The sequence below is a fragment of the Megalops cyprinoides genome, chromosome 1, assembly GCF_013368585.1.
Source record: "Megalops cyprinoides isolate fMegCyp1 chromosome 1, fMegCyp1.pri, whole genome shotgun sequence".
Taxonomy (NCBI): Eukaryota; Metazoa; Chordata; class Actinopteri; order Elopiformes; family Megalopidae; genus Megalops; species Megalops cyprinoides.
This window is the reverse complement of record NC_050583.1, coordinates 25,079,842-25,099,256: the sequence shown is the minus strand read 5'-3', so window position 1 is coordinate 25,099,256 and position 19,415 is coordinate 25,079,842. Positions and strand designations below refer to the sequence as shown.

The 19,415-nt window shown below is 42.0% G+C and overlaps 1 protein-coding gene across 1 annotated transcript in view; it reads right to left on the bottom strand.

Annotated features, from left to right (window-relative positions):
- Positions 1-1,702: 1,702 nt before the first annotated feature.
- fam20cb (FAM20C golgi associated secretory pathway kinase b) overlaps positions 1,703-19,415 on the bottom strand; it is a 45,566-nt gene continuing 27,853 nt past the window's right edge. Inside the window, exons 4-10 of the mRNA XM_036529595.1 lie at positions 11,140-11,232; positions 7,726-7,841; positions 6,994-7,174; positions 4,135-4,244; positions 3,758-3,839; positions 2,626-2,685; positions 1,703-2,100 (exon numbers count right to left, since the gene is read on the bottom strand). Of these exons, the coding sequence (XP_036385488.1) occupies positions 1,845-2,100; positions 2,626-2,685; positions 3,758-3,839; positions 4,135-4,244; positions 6,994-7,174; positions 7,726-7,841; positions 11,140-11,232 (898 nt within the window). The 3' untranslated portion in view covers positions 1,703-1,844. The remainder of the gene's footprint in view (positions 2,101-2,625; positions 2,686-3,757; positions 3,840-4,134; positions 4,245-6,993; positions 7,175-7,725; positions 7,842-11,139; positions 11,233-19,415) is intronic.

The following is a 19,415-nucleotide window of genomic DNA, read 5'->3' as shown; positions in this document are numbered from 1 at the left end:
CGCATACATGTACAGCTTATTATCTCTGAACAAACTATCATTAGGCATTTGTAAAAGTTGCTATTGAGTGAGAACATATTTTGAAAGTTTCACCTACTTCGATTCTGAGTTAAAAGTAACACATTATAAATACTTGCCTTATTGAAAGGCACCTAGACTTGCTTCACAAAAAAAAAAAAAAAAACACAGGGAAAGGTTTGGCTGGATGCACCAGAAAAAAAACTATAGTAAAGTTGATTTGGTTGGTATGTCCAACTAACTAACTGATTATTCCCAGAAAACTTTCTAAAAATCAAATTATCAAAGCATACAATTAGACAGCAGTGTTTGTGAGTTAAACTACAGATACGTTTTCGGTGAACAGCCTTAGATGCACTTTAGGGGATACTTATACATTAAATGGTTACTGTTGTTCACAGTACATTTACTAATTTCTTGTTATGCATGAAGGGAGGGCTAAATACTGTGGAATAAGTAACAACATGAACACAGCAAAACTATTTTTTCATTCAGCACAATATTATACCTTTGTCCGGAATATGCTCTGACTGCTTTTCCACAATATATAAGGGGAGTGGTGGGTTTAAAAGATTTTCATCTCTAGAAAATACTCATAAGCCTTAAAATGAGAAGGATTAAACAATTAAACATTCAGTTTCTGTTTCTAGTTGAGGTTTTTTAGTAAATTTGTGTTTTATAAATCCAAAGCCAATGTTCCAATTTAATCTAACAGCCTTGTAATATAGGTAAACTGCACTGACATCTGAAACACCTCACGATGAGCAGTTTAAAAGCTTTTCTTAAAGAAAACAGGTAATATCATAAAGGATGAGAAACAGCTCTACATATTGTGGTTTCAAGCCAAATGCGAAGATGGTCCACACACACACGCGCGCGCGCACACACACACATCCTATTTCTTTAAGACTAATTTAACCCTGCACATTGTTTTGTCACATGACTCATGTCATTTTGTTACTGGTTTATCTGGGATGTGTGCTGCTCTGACAATAATTTGATCCTTAAGATATGACAGCGTTAATAAACACCAACCATTAATGAAATTTAGTGTTAAAAAATAGAAAAAAAATCAGCATTGATTTTAAAATCTAAAAGTAAAATATATAACTATAATAATAATAAATGAGGGCTTTGTTGACCTTGGAAGTAAAATAAACCACTTTTTGTTTCAAGCTCCCTGTCTCACAAAATAACACTGTTGAGTCAAGGTAGGATGGTTGTATTGATAAAAAAAAAAATCTTTGAAAACACTGTCTTCTCCCCTTCAGTCTCTGTAGTACACAGAGAGACAGAGAAACCCCTCTGCTTCTGCCTCATGCTGAAACTGAACATTTAAAATGATGTGTCAGTCTAACTAGTTTTTGGCTGTTAGAGTAGAGAAACAGATAAAGTTAGTGACTTTCTGGAAAAAATGTAACTCAATAAATAATTTTAGGGCAATTAATGTTGGCAGGACAAAAAAAAAATCTTGGAGCAAACCGGCACTCCAAAGCCTTAAAAAAAACAACAAACAAACCACAAAAAAACTGAAAATAAAATGTTTCCTCTTCCTCTTATGTACCATCAAATATAAGCAATAAAACCTTTTTTCATTATTAAGACCAAGTCTATCACCATATTTATGCATGTTTATATATGTGCATGTATGCTCATAGTATATATAAACACACCTACATGGGTGATAGAGGAATAAAGGAGTCTTGGAATTCACTGAATTCAAAAAGTAGCATAAATAAGAGCGTCTCTTGCAAGACTTCCACGGGGTGTGTCTCAGTGGTCGAGGGTGGTGGTGTGGGGAGCAGGCTCTCTCCAGTCCAGGCCTACTACCTCCTGCTGGTGGCCGTGTGAACTCTCTCCCCGTCCAGGTCATCCTCCACCACGTTGGAGTAGCCCTCCTTCTCGATGCAGTCGGCCAGCACCTTGAGGACCAGGCGCAGTCGACGGTCCATGGCGTCCAGGTGAGGCTGGATGAGGACGGGGGTCAGTCTGTCCTTCAGCAGGGACTCCGCCATCAGGGCGCTCAGCTTGTACTCTTCCTTTGCCAGCAGCTGGAGCTTCAGGTGGGTCGACTTCTTCACTCTGAGATTAGCCAGCACAGGGTTGTTGATTTTGAGTGCATGGATTTACAAGGTGGAATCTCATCACTTTTAAATAAATGTTTCCTCTTTTAACATTTGTGCTTGTTCAATCCATCAAAAGGCATACTAAGCTACCGATAATGATTGCGCATTTTTTCCATCCTGTTCTAAATACACCTGAACCTAAAAAGCTCCTGTCATTGAAAATTGGCAAATGTTGTAAAACTGGCAAATGTTGAGCAAACCTTCTGTTTTAAAATCAGCCTCATAAGGAGACTGACATGAAATGTTTGCTTGATGCATCCAGCTGACCACATAGCTGTCCCTGGTGTTAATGGTAAAATCCTTCCAAACCTTTTCCACAAAACTTTTCAAAGGAATAAACATACTCTCCACAGTCTGAACAATTTTAGAATACTATGATATGTAAGTGCATTAAATGTTATGTACATGAATATTATTTCAATGTATGTTTTTTACAGAAAAAAAGCATCACTGATTTGTAAGGACTGGCTGATTGACTTACCGGCAGCATTGGCTTAAAGGCACAAGAATTGAGACCTCATCATGGGAGTGCTTTCCAAACCTGGAATGGTTGAGGAGAGAAGTAAGTAATTCAATGTTTTATTAATAACATTTATTAATGGCAGTGGTGTGACATAGCGGTGAGGAGCAGGCCTGCTAACCCAAAAAGTTGCCGCTGGCTTTTGACTCCCAGGTGGGGCACTGCTGTTGTACTCTTGTCAAGGTTCTTAATCCAAATTGCCAAAGTAAATATCCAGCTGATAACATGCAATAATGTAACCTTTGTAAGCTGCTGTGGATAAGAATACCTGCTAAGCTAATACAATGTAGTGTAGTGTATTGGTTACATGCATGAGTCATGGCATCTGACAATTATTGATATAAGGATGACAAATGGCAACATGAACTCTTACTGTGTGAATTAGGCACAATAAGGCAGCTCAATTGCTGAAATACATGTTGAGCTGTTGAATACTTGAATACCAAAACACATTCTTTTTCAATTTTGATGGCAAAATACAAGCAGCATACGGTACAATTTCTGTGTATGGTATCAGGCTGTCAGAATCAATCTGGTATTCTGTGTGGTTTCTCAATGAGTCTTTATGAGAGAGTAGATAAACTGTAGAAACACAGGAGTAATAACTAAGCAGTGTGCTGACAAAGGCCCAAGGGCTGGGCTGGAATGATCTCAGTGATCAGAGCTCAGAAATATTAACAGCTGCATGAGTCGCATGATGTCATTTCGCAAAAATGGGACCAAATCATTAGGTCAGTAAGTCTAATGCACAGTGTCCTCTGGTGTTTCATTTTTCAACTTCTGTGTGATGAGCTATTCTCTGAAATGGGTGCAAACCATTTATAAGAACAGGTCTGGCCACAAAAAAAAAAAAAAATACTGCATCATTCACAGAGTCTGAATTGATACCGGACTGAATTGATCCTGGAGCTCTCTGATGGACAGGTTGGACGGTTGCATGCAGCGTGAGCCAGAGGTCAGTGGAGCTCTGTTTTCCTAATCTTGCTTTATATTCAGTTGGATTTGTCTTTGCTCATATGCACACTAATAGCTGAGAATTTAAATATCAAATTTTTCTCCAGAAAAGACACAGTGCAAGTAAGAGTCTTCTCACCCTCTGCCATTATCCAAGTGGATAATGAAGGTCTCATTTCCAAACTTCTCGAATGTTTCATAGTGATGACGATCCATATTTCCTGAAGGTTAAAATAAGACGATACAGCAAAAAAATACAAATTATGAGATGTAACCAAATCTAGGATCCAGCTTTAAATTTTTGGTTTTTGGAGTAAAGGATTGCAGCGAAGAAACAAAACACTGTGCAATATTATCACTCCAGATTGTATTGCTTTTCATTGCACACATGAGCAGTTCTTTAAGAAACAAGTCTTTGAATTTATGATTACATGACAAATGGAAGGCTGTGCTGGAATAAGGAAGCACAAGACTCTGGACAGTGTGATTTCAATTTGGGTTAGCTACGGCTCTCACCCATCAGAAAGTCGAAAATAGTCATGTCCATGATGTCCAGAAGACGCGTGCCACTGTCATAGGGAGGCGTCTGTTTGACCTCTTCACAGTAATCGGGGTCAACCTCCCACCTGTCAACAGACCGTTGTGGTTACAGATCAGAGGAAGCACATGATATCTACACAGCGAGGTCCTGGCCATGTTGCACTATCCACGCCATGGGGAACGCCGCGTTATCATCTTCAGTCTTTTCAGCAATCTAATAAGAGCAAATACAATGAAAGCGATTTCAAATGGACTCTCTCTCTCCCTCTATGTGGTTATGTCATATACCAGTTTCAGTGTGCTTGCGTTCTCAGTGCAATTTATATCTGATATCTGTCAAAAGACACTTTCTGTCCTCAGACCTATGGTGGTAATGTCATTTTATACTGCGACAGTAAGAGCGGCTCGTAGACACAATGACCCAGTACTCTGAGTGACTTCCTGCCCGTAGTCTGTGAGCAGCTCACAGCCCCATGCTTCCATCTTCTACCCTGCTGGGGTGAGGATTACCGCACGGCACAGTTCTATGGGCTGCAGTGGCATCTCACCAGATCAAACAAGGCATGGAGAAACAGCAGACATATGGGAGCCTGAGATATTTGTGATGTGAATTCAAGGTTCTGAGAGCCACCACTTGAATCACAAAGGGATTTCCTGTCAGTTTTTAAACTCTTAACATGTCCTGGTGATATCTGCATTCTGAATTGACAGAGGCTGGAGCTCAATTGACCAGGATTAATCTTTGAATTTTACTCTGGTACATGGTGTTACACAGTGTGCTTCATTTTATGAATTATTGATTTAAGAATATCATTCCCATAATGCTGTTAAATGCTCTGCTTCTAAGAAACAACATGGAACAGGGCACTCAATCAAGTCCAATACCCTCTAATAAGCAAGGGCTGTTAAGAATTTCAATTTTGAACATGAAAGTGAGTCCTGTTTCTTATGTTAACTACAACAACACCTAGCACATCAAAGTTGCACATTTCGCTAAGTGATTGTATGCCAGTCAACGTGACAGAAAAAAGAAAGATGTTCCTTTGAGTCTTACTATGTGAAGAGAATTATGAAGAACAAACAAGACAGGCAACAAAGGTAAACTGGCAATATATCTATGGTCAAGGTACTCTGGACAAGCTTGTGGTGAAACAGCGGGCTACAGCAGTGAAAAACAAACAGTGCCAAATATCTTGGAGACACTTAAAAACAATAAACCCGAGTTATGTTACTATTACAGGTTTGAACTAACTTAATGTAAATTTAGCTAGCTGGGGACACTGATTGCACACACTGCACGGCACTGTAGCATTCACAGCACTAGAGAAAAAAACACTTCAATAATTAATGTATTTATCGTATTTAACAAAGGATTGTCCCAAAATGCTAAACATTCAAACACTTTTTGCTCTACATCTGAAGAATACAGCCTACATCCATTCCTCAATTAGAAGAAAAATGTTTTTTTAAAATATTAACATCCATTTTATGATTAATTTATAATTCTGCTTTTAAGAATCAGCTGCTTATTACAATCAAATATTCCTGAATGGTTGTGATTCTTATGAGCGGAGAGCTCTGTACATTTACAAGAAAGAGATGGCATTTCAAGTAATCACTGATTATTATTTGTATTGACCTTTACATATCCATCAGTGTTTGTATGAGTAAAAAGAGATTTGTTAATTATAGTAAGAACAGATGGAGGGAAACATCAAGATGAAGCACAAAGGAAGGATGGAAACAGATGGAAGAAGAGTTGGAAGCACACAAAGTAACGCATAGTACAGTGTGTTATTTTTATACAAAACAGCTCTGACAGACCTGTTACATACTATATCTAAAAGAGATATGAGTTTATAAAATATCCAGTTTATGCTTCTCATAAATAAAAGAGTGCTGTAATAAACCAAAACAAATTTTCATCACCCCTAACAACACAAAGATGTTTACTTAATAGCTGATACAGCTATACATGTCAGAAACAGGAAAAGGATGGGCTTTAACTTCATTCTAAAGCAGTCCTTCGCAGCCTTTTGTACTGCAGATTTCAGCACACTCAATATTTGATGGGCTCATCTCATGGCACAGACTAATGACCTGTTCATGTTCAGGATCAAGACTTTTATTGTCTTTACAAGTTAAAGCGCCATCCACACGTGGCATTACTCCACTTCAATGCATGAACGATGAGTGGGCACTTGATTTATAACTCCCTGGAGCAACCCTCTTTTGCCCATATGTTCAGATTTAGCTATTTATAGCAGATGATTGTCACTGTGGTCAGTTTGGCCTTAGTTGCTCTGGCCCACTCCCATGATGCTGCCAGATAAATGACCAGCTCCTTATTTTGGCAACATTGGAAGCACAGGGCTGAATACAGCCTCCCGCTGGTCTCCCTTTGCAGTGCATAGGGTGTAAATGAAGACACGTAGGAGTCTTGTCAAGCGACAAGTAATACCAATGAAAGGAGAGGGAATGATGTAAGCCCTAACTATGTATGTCATGCAATTAAAGACAAAGAGGAGAAAGGAGATGGTGGGAAACATTTCACTCAAAGGCACTGAGCTTTTGAGTTCTCTCACAACTGTGCAATATTGGCCTTACTGATGTTCTGTCAGGTTTTTATTCCTCTTTGTAATACCCACTGTTTGTCTGAGCTGGGAACTGTGACAGGTTTAGCACGGTGAAAAGAAAGATTCGGTCTCAGCTGGAGATCTGCAATAGTCATTGGTAGAAATCTGAAGTGGAGCATTGTGATGGGGCACAACTTCAGTTTCATGACTGAAACTTGGAAATTGCAACAATTCAGTTGGCTGTGCATGGAGACCTTACTCTGCTTTCTTGCGCTTGTGGTAGGATCGTCGCCAAGGGTTCCTCCAGGTCTTGCGTTTGGCCAGAGCCAGGTCCGGTAGGAAGGCAGCCAGTGAGCCTTCGATCTGATCTGGCTTCCCACACAGAGCATGCTCTGTGGAGCAGTAGTAGGAGCACTCCCCATAAAAGCAGATGTTGTTGGCTGTACAAGTTAAGATATGAAGCAGAAGTTAAGACATTTTCGTAACACTGAAAAGGGCTACCAGTAAAACATGAATTTGCTTAATGCCCTGAGCAAAACTAGTAAATGAATTCAGACCTCAAGGACCAGAGTATTTCTATTTTACATCTCAAGGTTAGCATCGTGAGAGTTACAAATGTAGGCACATGTTTGTGACTAGAGACCTTAAAATCTGCGATTGACTTCTTACAGCATACAAATAAACCAAAGGGAGTCATTGGTTCTGTCCTTGTCAAGGCAGATCTGACTCTGCCTGTAATCTTTTTTTCTTCTGTGAATATAATTAATGGGGCTGACATCTGATTTGAGAACACTACCGAAGCCATTTGGTAAGTTTTCTCATTTGTGCCACAGAGGAGCATTTAGCACTGTGGATGGGCATTTAAATGATTCATCATGGCCCAATCTGCAATGTTTGTACTTAACCCTCTATACCACTACCATCTCCCACCCACAGCTACAATTTCTGAAAGCTCAACCTAGGCAAATCCCTGTTCTACTAAAGTTTGCACCTGGGGACACAAAAAAGGTCCTCCACAGCTTCTTGTCGCGGGTTACATCCCGGATCTCCTTCGTCATGTTAACCAGCCTTCCGGCCACTGGTGGGACACGTCGAAAATCCAGGATCCTGTGAAAATAAAAAAATAAATAAATAAGACACATAACCTTGATATCTGAGGTGACCCATTTATGGCATCACAATCTTGTTAATGTCCACAGCTTTCAGCATCACACACTCACACACACACACACACACACACACACACTCAGCCTAATACATCAGCACCCTGTGCTCCTGGCAGCGCGCTGCATTCTCAGGCTGCCGCCCAAACATCTACAAGGTCAGAGATTCTGGTGCTTTCCTGATGCTGGCCGTTAACGCGCAGAGATTGGCTGCAAATCCCTGGATTAGTATCGAGAAGTGCCCTGACACGCTGGCTTCAGATTCCCCAGGTCGCTCACACTTCTTGCCCGGCACATCTGCCAGCTGCACTCGGCACAGTTCTGCGCGGTTGTCGCTGCCAGAAAAGTGTCACCGTCGGTGGGAAGCATGTTGGGGCTTCTGTGTGCATACAATACTTATTTTAAAATAATATATCTACCCACACTCTTAAACTGTTTCTTTCCCTCAGCCCTAACCCCATGCGCTGTAGTGTGCTATTAGGAGGGAGGGTGGGAGGAGGGCCACTACACCAGGGCTTTAATCAATGGATTTTCACTTTATTTATAGAGCTCTCTCTTTAAGCTTGTAATGACAAAATTGTATATTGCATCAGGGTTGGACACAGAGAAATGGCTATAAATCCAAGCCTATCCACCAATTAGAAATGAACAAGGAACTTCTAGTGGGTTTTTCCCTTAGATGGCTCCTCTCTTGCTCTTGGTTCACGAGAGAAAGCCTGACAAAATCTAAAATTTGGGTTATAATGTGTGCTTAGACAGTGGGTGTTTAATTTAATATAACTCGTAACATAAAATTTTTATGTAAAGCAGATGTTGGCATTAATCATCACTGCATTCACAGAGTGAACAAAAAACAGGCAGTCATCCTTTGCAGCGTTACAGTTTATAGTAAACTTCTATGATCTCCTTTTTATATACAGAAATAAGGACAATTTTACTGTTAATTTGTACATGACACTTAAAATACCTCCAGCATCTGAATCATGTGTTCATTAAGATGTGTCGGAAAAACCTATTTACGCCCCTTCAGCTTAGGTAAACAAGTTGTCCAGTCTAATGGAGGGAAAAAAATCAGGACATAATGCAGTCACTTAATGTGACCTTGAGAGGGCGCTCTAAGCAAAGTAACTATAACAATACGGTGCATGCTCAGTTTGTTTTAAAATCAAAGCTATAATGTCAGACTTTTATTTTACTAGGTGTAATGAAAATGATTTCAGACTTAAGCACTGCCACTTGTGTACTGTGTGCTGCAAAGTAACCCGCTGGAGATTTTCTGTTTTCTATTATATAGTCAGGCAGTTTTGACGGCGGGGTTGGGTCTCTCTGCGAAGATTTTTAACCAGCAGTAAGACTAATCGTAACCATTGAGAATCAAATTAATGCTGAAAAACTGAAGAGAATTATTCATGCAGACAATATGTATGCCACCAGACCTGTACGTTAACATTGCATCAGATGCCGGGTGCTCCATACTTGTGTCTGAAACAGAATACACTTTGTGTCCTGCGAACAGGAGCACATGAATAATTCACGAGTTTATGATATCGCGCAGAGCCAAGCCCCACTGAGCTTAAAAGAGCTGGCCGAGGTGGAGCGGGCCTCTGTCATGCACCGTGGCGAGTGTTTTGCTGTGGACCGTCCGCCGTGCGTGCTGCCCCGCTTATTTTATGCATGTGCTGCCATTCCGCTGGCGCATCCTGCAGCATGCCTTCTTTAAAGATTAATCCTTGGAACGGCCAAAGTGGAAGTGGCCAAAGGACCGAAAACGGAAGCGGCGAGATGAAAACACTCGGGACGACAAATTGCCAAGTCATGTCGATGCCAGTGACAAAGAGATTCTGTATTACCACCACCCATTCCTCCCCCCCGCCCCTCCTCCACCTCCCTCCTCAGTTCTAATAAGGCTGTGTGGGGCGGTCTTTTGAGGCTAGAGACAGTGGAGTGACGCAGTGTAAAAAAGCATTGGCTTCGGCTCCCCATTCATCACTTCTCCTTCTCCCTCTGTCTACTCTTTGTTTAATTCACCAGGAAACCACCATTCTAAATGCGTTTCCCTTTTAATCCAATCCGATAATTAATGGTGTGCTGAATATTGTTAAAAAGCCAGGATTACTGAGGCCTCGGTGGAAGCCAGCGGCCTTTACATACTCGGTGATGGGAATTTAATTTATAACAGAAATAAAACCTGTTCTTTTGGGTTACCCAGGCTGCCTTATATTTAGAAACACTGCAGGCTTTGCGTGCTTTTGGTTTCCTCTCCCTTCCCACATGCATGCCTCTGCACCACCAACTGGATGTTTCACAGCACCAGATGTGCAGTTAGCCGGGAGAGCTGCAGGCCCTCTGTATGCCGATATTGTTCCTGAGGAGACGTGCACTGCTGTACACATTCCAACCGCCTGAACCCAGTCCAGACAGGGTCACTGCTGACACCCCTGCAGACTTCTGCGTTGCAGAAGTACGTGATGCAATCTTCACAGCATTACTGACCGAGACGCTGCGATAATGATAACGGTGAATGTGTACACACTGTACTCACAAGTCAGTTATGAAACGCTCAGCTCTCCAAGATAGTTTTATCTGTTCCAGGGAAGTCCTCCTCACAAGTTCTGAACCACCTCCGTACGGCATACTTTCAAGCTATTACCCGGTGAGGCCTTTTTGACAGTGGAAAAGTGGGTCTGTGCTTATTTCAGGCACTGGGCTGTAATTTGTGAGAGACGGGTCCATAGAGGTTCTAACGTGGAGGAAATCGAGCTGTGAGTTCAAGCCCTACTACAAATGGTACCTGGCTTTTTTGTTGTCTGTATATGATTAGGGATCCTGGTGTGTCCTAAATTCAAGTTTCGGTCCAAGCAAAGCTACCCCTGACAGTTACTGGGCGAGATGATTATGCAGTTGATATAATTAAGTCTAATCAAAACCTAATAATGATGAGTTTAATTAAGTAAAATTGGTATTTTGGCAAGAGCTTCAGCCCTGGAGACCCAGTTGTATTCAGGAACTGTGGCGTTGAGATACAAAGACCCTTCAGTCATTGTTCAATCTGGAGCTGACAGCAGGAATGCCTCTCTCATTTCAAACGCTGCGCCGTCACCTTGTCCTTGTGATCAGTATCATTTTATGATGAGTGCACAGGACGCCTCTCTTAAAACAAACTACCTGCTGCACACAAAGGCACATGCTGGAGCCTGTTTAGCATTTCGGCTGACATTTAGAGACTCAGGTGTGACATTTACCTATCCAGATGAAAGGCCGCAATCTCAGCGTTGTGCCTCTCAAAGTCAGAGAAGTAGAAGAAGTCCGGGGGTGTCTCTTGTTCCCTTGTTTGTCTGGAAGACACAAGTTAAGTCACAATGTTATCCCATTCGATGAACAGAAAAAACACCAAAAACCCATGGCAGTTTTGTTATTTAAGAAGGCAAAACTGATGTTCGAAGTTTTTTCCAAGTTGTGAAGGGAGATGTGTTGTTGGCTGTGGAAAGATTATTTAGACATGCAGCTTCCACACTCATGGATGTCTTCAGTACTCCCATTTTGGCTGCTCTTGAAGGAACAAAGGCTTTCTTGGTTGATGAGTCAGAAGATTGCAGGCGTGCTCTTTTGAGTAGAGGCTAAGCAAAGGCTCGGTTAATACTTGGATGGGAGAGCTACTATGCAACTATGCTACTATGCCCACTTGATGAAGCTGAAAAAAAATTTACAAAAAAATGCCCAGACGTAATGCTGGGGGTTCTGTGTGGTAGAATGTACTTTGTTTTGAATGAGGAAGGTTAAACTAACCTCCTAACTCATCACGGACAGCACTCACAATGGAGCAGGTGTATAACCCCAGGGTCCTGGACAAAGTCCCAGTCTGACTCTATAAATCTGGTCATCAATCCATCCTCTAGTCTAGCTGGCTAATTAAAAAAAACCCTTCCTTCTCCACCTCCACTGATGTGCTTTGGTGCAAAAATGGGTCACCCAGGTGGAATGCTACATGCTATTTGATCCTGAACTTTCAGCTGCCCTATCTCATATGCAGCGCAAGGAGACCTGAGTTCGATTCTTGACACCTCCTCCCGAGATGCTTTATTGGTGTCAGTAATGATTTAGTGCCTGCATGTGGCCCTCTGTGGAGGCACAGCGTGAAGCCAGACTCTCACTGGCATGGAGCAGTGTAGTGTGCGTGTCTGAGGCTAGTGACACCACATTCTGATGGTTCTATATACTGCCTTGCTCAGAGCTTGGGATCTTTAAGGAAAGTGATATTGATCTCTCCTGCTGTGTGGGAGACGCCAGTTCGATCCTCACTGCCCCCCCTCCCCACCCCCCCTTGATGATGCCGCAATAATAAACTATAAATGAACAAAATAAACTCAAAAAGAAAGCTGTATGGCATAGAATGATTGACATACCTGGTCATTTATTCTATATAAATTCAGTTATTCATATTGAAATCAATAAAAATTTGCACCTTTCATATTTTGTTCGAAGAAAATGACATTCGATGTTTTTTTGAGATCAATGCTTCGATGCAAATTTGTCCACCTGATTTCACTGTGAAAGATTCTGAGGAGCTGAGAGTGTTTCAGCAAGCTGCATTCACAGCATTCCTCCGCGACAGCCGACACCTCTGCCTGTTATATGGAGGTGGCAGACGGCGCCCGGTGCTTTTTCCTGCTGAGACGTCCTGAGGCATAGTGTTTGTGAATGAGAAATCTGTGCTCTCAGGTGCTGGGCTACAAACGAGATGTTATCCTATTACCCAAACGACAGACAGACAGAGAAGTTGCTGAGCTTCCAGACAGCAGACATAGATGAAAAGGGTGACACACACACACACACACACACACACACACACACACACACAGCAGCCATACAGGCATAGTCCCTTTCCCTATGACAGATGACACATTCATAATCCATAATTACTGCAGTTTCAGTTTTCATATAACTCACAATTAGTCTTAGGATATTCTAATGTATATCAGCATAGTGATGCAGTGAGGGAAAATACAGTATTCTGAGAGGAACCTTTTCAGAGTTGGTGCAGAATACTAATTAGTCCAAGCTTTATCTTCACTGTCTGTTTTGTTTCTGAACTCTCGTTTTAAACAATCAGCACAATGAAACAAATATCTGGGGGGGGGGGGGGGGGTGTAGGGATCGGTAACTCGATTCTATTTGTGATAATTTCATAAGTATGTTGAATGGTCTAAGATGAAGGTGAAGGAAGGTAAAGCCAGGCCAGGGATGGAACGGAAACAGATCCTAATCTTGGCAGTGCGACGTACTCAACCCAGTCTTCAGCTGGCTGTAATTGTTCCCCCACCCACGGCTGTGAAACTGACATATGCACCAATCATTAAAAACTCAGCATGGAATCCGGCAGCATGCCACTTTATTCACCATTTCTCTCTCCCCCTCCTGCCCGTGCCTGAGAGGAGTACATAGCATCTCCTTCCTGACAGCCCCACTTCAGGGACAGCCATCATTGAAAGGCATTTTTCTTTTTCCTGACAAGAAAGCTGACTTTTCACCATAAATATCCCATTACTGCTATGATCCAATTCAATTTCCTGGATTACGAGAAAATAATGGCTTTTATTTGCAAGGAAGGAAAAATAAAAGATATAACACTGGCTTACTAGCAAATAAAATTTATACAGATTCACTGAGTATCAGAAAAGCTTTGCCTTGTAATACAATGTCCATCAGTCGGGTAGCTCCACACTTGCACAGTCACAATACACTGTTGATTCCCTGCACAATGTTATCTAATGCATGACATATCTAGGACAAATACTGACACAGTAATCGTACAAATGTTGGGATTTTAAAAGGTTTGTATTAATATCAGTAGCATGAAGGATAGCAGTGTAGTACCCTGTGGAGATGAAGAGTCAGCATCTGTCTATTACTATTAGCCTCCTAATTGTACCCATTTTATTCTTGCTAACTCTTCCACAGCTACAGTGGTATACATGTAAATGCCATTTATTCATCGGTAAGGCAGTTCCTGTGCCCCTCCCCCGCCCCGTGGTTGTTTAAGCTTGCACCTTTCAGCTTTGTAAGGTTTTTTTTTTCAGGAATTGCTTTCCAGACATTCAAGTGACTGCCAAACACATTGGCTAAAACAAAATGGCTGTTCTGCTAAATCTGTGACAAGTGGGTGTCAGCTGTCCTTTGAGAACAGAGATGGAGCAGAATAAAGCATGACAGAAGATGAAAAATAAATGATGAGGCACTACTGTACTTTCGAGACTGCTGCAATTCAGGAATACTTCTCAATTCAACACGCTATAGGTGTAAGTCAAAAACCCTCTGGTGGCTGCGTTCTCGCAGCCGCTAGCATGCTCATCAGCACTTCACTCTGCTGCTCCCTTCTCCCCATCTTGCAGAATTGCTCCATCAAAGCCATTTACCCTATCTTCTATCTGCTTAACGTGCACCGCTGTCTTGTGGAATACACCGCCCCGCTTTGATTACTGGCGTTTTTGCTCCAGTCACCACGACCCTGCCTGCAATTTCCTGTCTGGGAGGAAATAGTGGCTGGATGTGCTCCTCTGACAGGTCAGATGTGACAGTTTGTGTGCCAGGGCTCTGAGCACACTGTGCTAATGCGCTTTTGTCAATGAACGAGGGCTGAGCAGCTAGAGCGGGTAATTACCGCGATATACATCTGATTCAAATGCCAATAAAGCCATCAGAAACATGGTATTATTGGCTTGCTGTGGGGCTGAGGCTGAGAAGAATGTGTTGATGACTGTCAGCACAGTGCAGATATCGGGGCCTCCATTGTGCTCTGAAGAGCTTTTGAAAGCAAAAAACCAAGGTGATAACAACTCCGCCGGCGTGCGGCTGCTTGGCAGTTTACGAAGCAAATGTAATTGGAATATCATACTCAAAATCGCACGCTGAAGTTATAAATGCCTGACAATAAAAGCGTTTATCTCTGGGCCAGATGAAATGGTTACAGCAAAACAAACAGGGGGAAAGGCAAACAGGCAGTTTTCGCGTGTCATGAGAATTAGCAGTCAGTGGCAGGCAGTGAGCACGGCGCAGTCGCCGGCTCGCTGCTATAAGGCAGCTCACCTCAGTGGGGAAACTGGCTGAGTGATCACTGCATTTGACACTCTCTTGAGGCCATTTTGGGGGTATGTCTATAAAGCAGTTATTTCAGCGTGACCACACAGACGAGACCCGAGTCCCTCCCTGCAGGAAAACTGTGCTGAGTTGGCTGTTTGCGTGACCCTGCGCACAGGGTAAACACATTGTTTACATTCGCTTGTCAGACAGCTCGCTGGCACTCATCCCAGATTTGAGGGCCACCAATAGCAGCTACTTGTATGTCTGGTCGTTGCTGATACAGGAAGTGCTCTCCAGTGATTGTGGATAACTGGGAGAATGTAGCAGTGATAAACCACAGAGGGGATTAACGGGGAAAGTCTAGCATTTCCACCGCTGAATTCTCAGCTTTTAAGTAACAACAGAACAAAGGGTCATCAAATGGTTTGCTTCACAATGATTTTGTTCAGTGTCCTACAGTGACAGTGCAGGGCTGACATTGAGATAAGACGGACGTGTCAACTAACACGGTATGGAGAGATTTCCGCATGTTCAACAACCCCACAATACAAGGCCACCCTATAGTCAGATTAGCTTTAAAGACCAAGTCCACAGCTCTGTCAGAGACCATTTGTCACAGTCACAAAAGCACAACAGCCAGGCTTGTTTTTGTTCTCCGGAAAAGGAGCTTTGCATGTATTATTATTCTTCCTGCCACAAGGAGGCCCTATTGAGCCACAAGTCCCTGCTTCATAAGCACTGAAAGTTGGCTAACAGAAAATAATGGCACACAACAGGAATAGATTTTGATGCTGGAAAAGTGATCATTCTTTTAAATGTACCGGCGTGAGAAAATGTTACCCTTGATACCCAGTGTGCTATGGAGGGAGCAAAAACATCCACAGAGCACAGGCAACTTCCCACTCACCCTTGCACAGAACACTTCTGTTTATGGTCTATCATCACAAAAAGAGGCAGGCATGGTGTTTATTTTCTAAAAAAAGAGATTAAACATAATTTAGTGACAGTACAGTTGCAGGTAATTTTACTCTCTTCTTCTTGAACAGCTCCTCCCCCCCCCCCCCCCCCCCCCAGACTCATGGCATTCAGTAAACAGGAAGGACCCTGAGGGCAAAGCGTGCTGGCTCACCTCGCTCTCTCACGTGCCAGCCCAGATGATCATTATTTAGTGCTCTGTCTCAGAGGCATGGCAAGAGCTGTCTGCTGGCAAGGCACGGGCCCGCAAAGAGGTCTGATGCTAGCCTTGAATCTCCGCTGGAGCCTTTGTTTATGCGAGTAAGTGTAGACTGATGCTCAGCGATGCAGTAAAAATTCCAATGGAGGACTCTTGTTTCCCAGCTTGCTGCTTTCAGTCTTTTTTTTTTACAGCTCTGTAGCACACACGCTGGCAGGTCCAGGTGTGTGTGAGTGCATTTGCACTAGAGCTCTAAAACTCTAATGGTTACAAGGTGCCCAGTCCCCCCCCCCCCCCCCCAAGTCCCCCTCCGCCCCCTACCCAATGTATGGAGGAGATCCCAGGCCAGCTGTTTCCCTTCAGTCCGGCTGCAGTATGAGGAATGAGTTGGCGCTGATCTGGAGAGCGCAGCAGCTGACTGCCAGAGGAGTCCTACCTATTCACTGGGCTTTTTCAGAAACAGTACATTCCTCCTCTGTTTCCTGTCTAACAGACCTTTCCCAAAATGTCCTCTTTCTATTAAGATCTCTGAAATATGGTACTGTTTGCCAGACAAAAATGGTAAAAAAAAATACCAGTTAAAAGATAAATGAGTAGCCTGGGACACAGTGGCAGTGGCTTGGGTTTCTACCTATTAAATCTGGAACTCATTTGCAAATGTTCTTTGAAGGTGTTTTTTTTTTTTAAACATTTGTTAAGAAATGTAATGTAAAAAGGTGTATGCTCATGTAAAGTGTGTGAATACAATGAGCTGAAAACTTGTGCAGTATCATTATGGCCACTACAGTAGTTCAAAGATGAGCCCAATTACTGAGGAGGATGTCAATCAAATCAAAGTTTGCTTTGTGAACTATTATATTCTATTATATTCAACAATATTTAGCTTACACTATATTTTAAACTACAGATTGCAAGCATCCTGATAGGCTTCCAGGCTGATGTCTGCTTCAGGCACATTCAAAACAAATTTTATGTAGTAAGCCTATCAAAGAATGCACACAACTTTGAGACACATACAAATGCACATGCAATCATACCCAAAATGTGGTCACCAAATTCACCATCGATTATATGGCCATCATTTCCCAAACATATTTTAACTCAAACATCAAAAGGATGTCACATTATCACAAAAATGTATGCCAAGGCAACATTTGGAAATGTGATCCAAGTATGTGTGCCAGAAACACCATATTTGTCTGGGTTACATTGGCTTGGCATGGATTTGAGGCATGGTCTACAAACATAGGAACTCTGATTTTGCCCTGCAATCAGAATATCATTGTCAGCAATACACTGACACATGTATAATGCCGTTTGGTTCACAATTCATATCTGCATGATTATGAAGGTGTTGGTGACTACACTGACCCTGTCTTTTGCCCATAGCATAAAACAGGAGCGAAAACCAAGCAAGCACAAAAAAGGCTTCTGCAGCCTTCAGCTTGGAAGTCTGGGTATAGTTTGACAACTTGGTATTAAAAGATGCACTTTGAGATTTGCACATTAGACATTGCCATGTTTTCCCTATCAATATGTCTCGCTGATAACATTGTATTATTGAGTGCATATCACTGGTATCCTGTAGCACGGCCTTCAAGCTGTCAGAGCGTGTGACAGCGCACCTGGTATGGAGTAAAGGACAGATCTGCGAGTCTGTTATGACCCAGACGTACACTCAAGGCGCTCACACTGATAAGCTGTCACACAGGCCCAGATAACTGAGACGACGCCACCCAAATGCACACTGACCCCGTAATGGCATCTTGTAAATATTCCATAGCGATAAACAGATACAGGCCTCATAAAGAGGAATCCATCATCTGTATGTAATCTCGGGCAGATTCACAGCCTCCTTTGACAGGCATCTCTATCTGACACCATGTCTGGGATCAGGCACTGGCACTGCAGGCAGACAGGAGCCGCACAGAGTTCGATCAGAGATATGACAGAGCTGATCTCTCTCTGCCTGCCTTCCAACACTACCCCTCCAGTAGGTATGACCCAGGTCCAGATTCTGGGAGGGTGCAGAAACCACCTTCTTTGAACAGGAGTCTGATCAAGGTTCTCCACAGTGCAGACCTCATGCATGCTGAGGAGATGAGAGATGTTATGAGAAAGTTCCAAATTATGGCAACATCATGTGTACAAATGCACCAGAATTAAGAAAAAGCTGACCATCCAGTGTCTGATGTGAGCTCAGAAATCTTAAATATGCCCACAGTCTAAATATTATCTTCTTATGAAAGTCTAACCTGCTTTGATACACAATACTGATAGACAGTGTTTCTGTGCAGTATGACTTTCTGAGTAAAACATCTATCCATACAGACATTCAGATAACAATAACATTAAATATGTATTTCCAAATACTAAAGGTGTAAAGTGCTGTATAATGGTGTGTCTCAAAGGGTCTGGTGTGATAATTAGAAATAAATAATATGAAGTTTATTCCTAATTATTATTTATCAGTGGATATAGACAGATTGAGCATAAAAAAGAACTGCAAAATGTTCTTTTTAATTCCAGGAATATTCTTGGAAATGTATGCATATATAGCCCAATTTCTGTTAATTAAACCCACCAGGAAACTGTTAAGCCTCTGCACACATTCTGAGATAGTTAATTAAAATTTCTTTGATTCAAAAATGAAACTTGAAAATACAATTAGGTATTTCAAACACAGGCTCATTTCATTCTTGTGGCTAAGAAAACAAGCAAAATAAGTTCTGAGGCTCAATTCCATCTCATGTGGTGGTTCTGACCCCTGACTCCACTTCATGTCATACCAGTCACTTCAATATCAAAATTAATGGTCATGCCTTCTGCCAATACAAGGAACAGGTGGCTTTGAATGCATGTCTAACTCTCATTCACCACAGTGAGGGATAGGATAAAGCCTGAATTGCATATCAGCATGCATAATTTCTGTAATTATCCATACACAGATGGTACAGAACAAGATTACAGATATTAAATTATATAATGTAACCATCACTTACACTTTGTAATAAAGTATTCTATATCTTCACAACATCGATAGTGTGATAAGCTATCACCCAATGCGGCATCCAGATTTTAACATGGCTTCCATTCCACTAAATGTGATATGTGTATGCATGTGTCTGTTACAGCATATGGTGATAATTAGGAGTAAAAATACATGTGAAATGGACTATCCTCCCACATGAATCCGCGGATCTAGATGCCACACTCTGAGAGGCAATGCAATACGAGCATTTTGTAGTTATGGAGACTAACAATTTT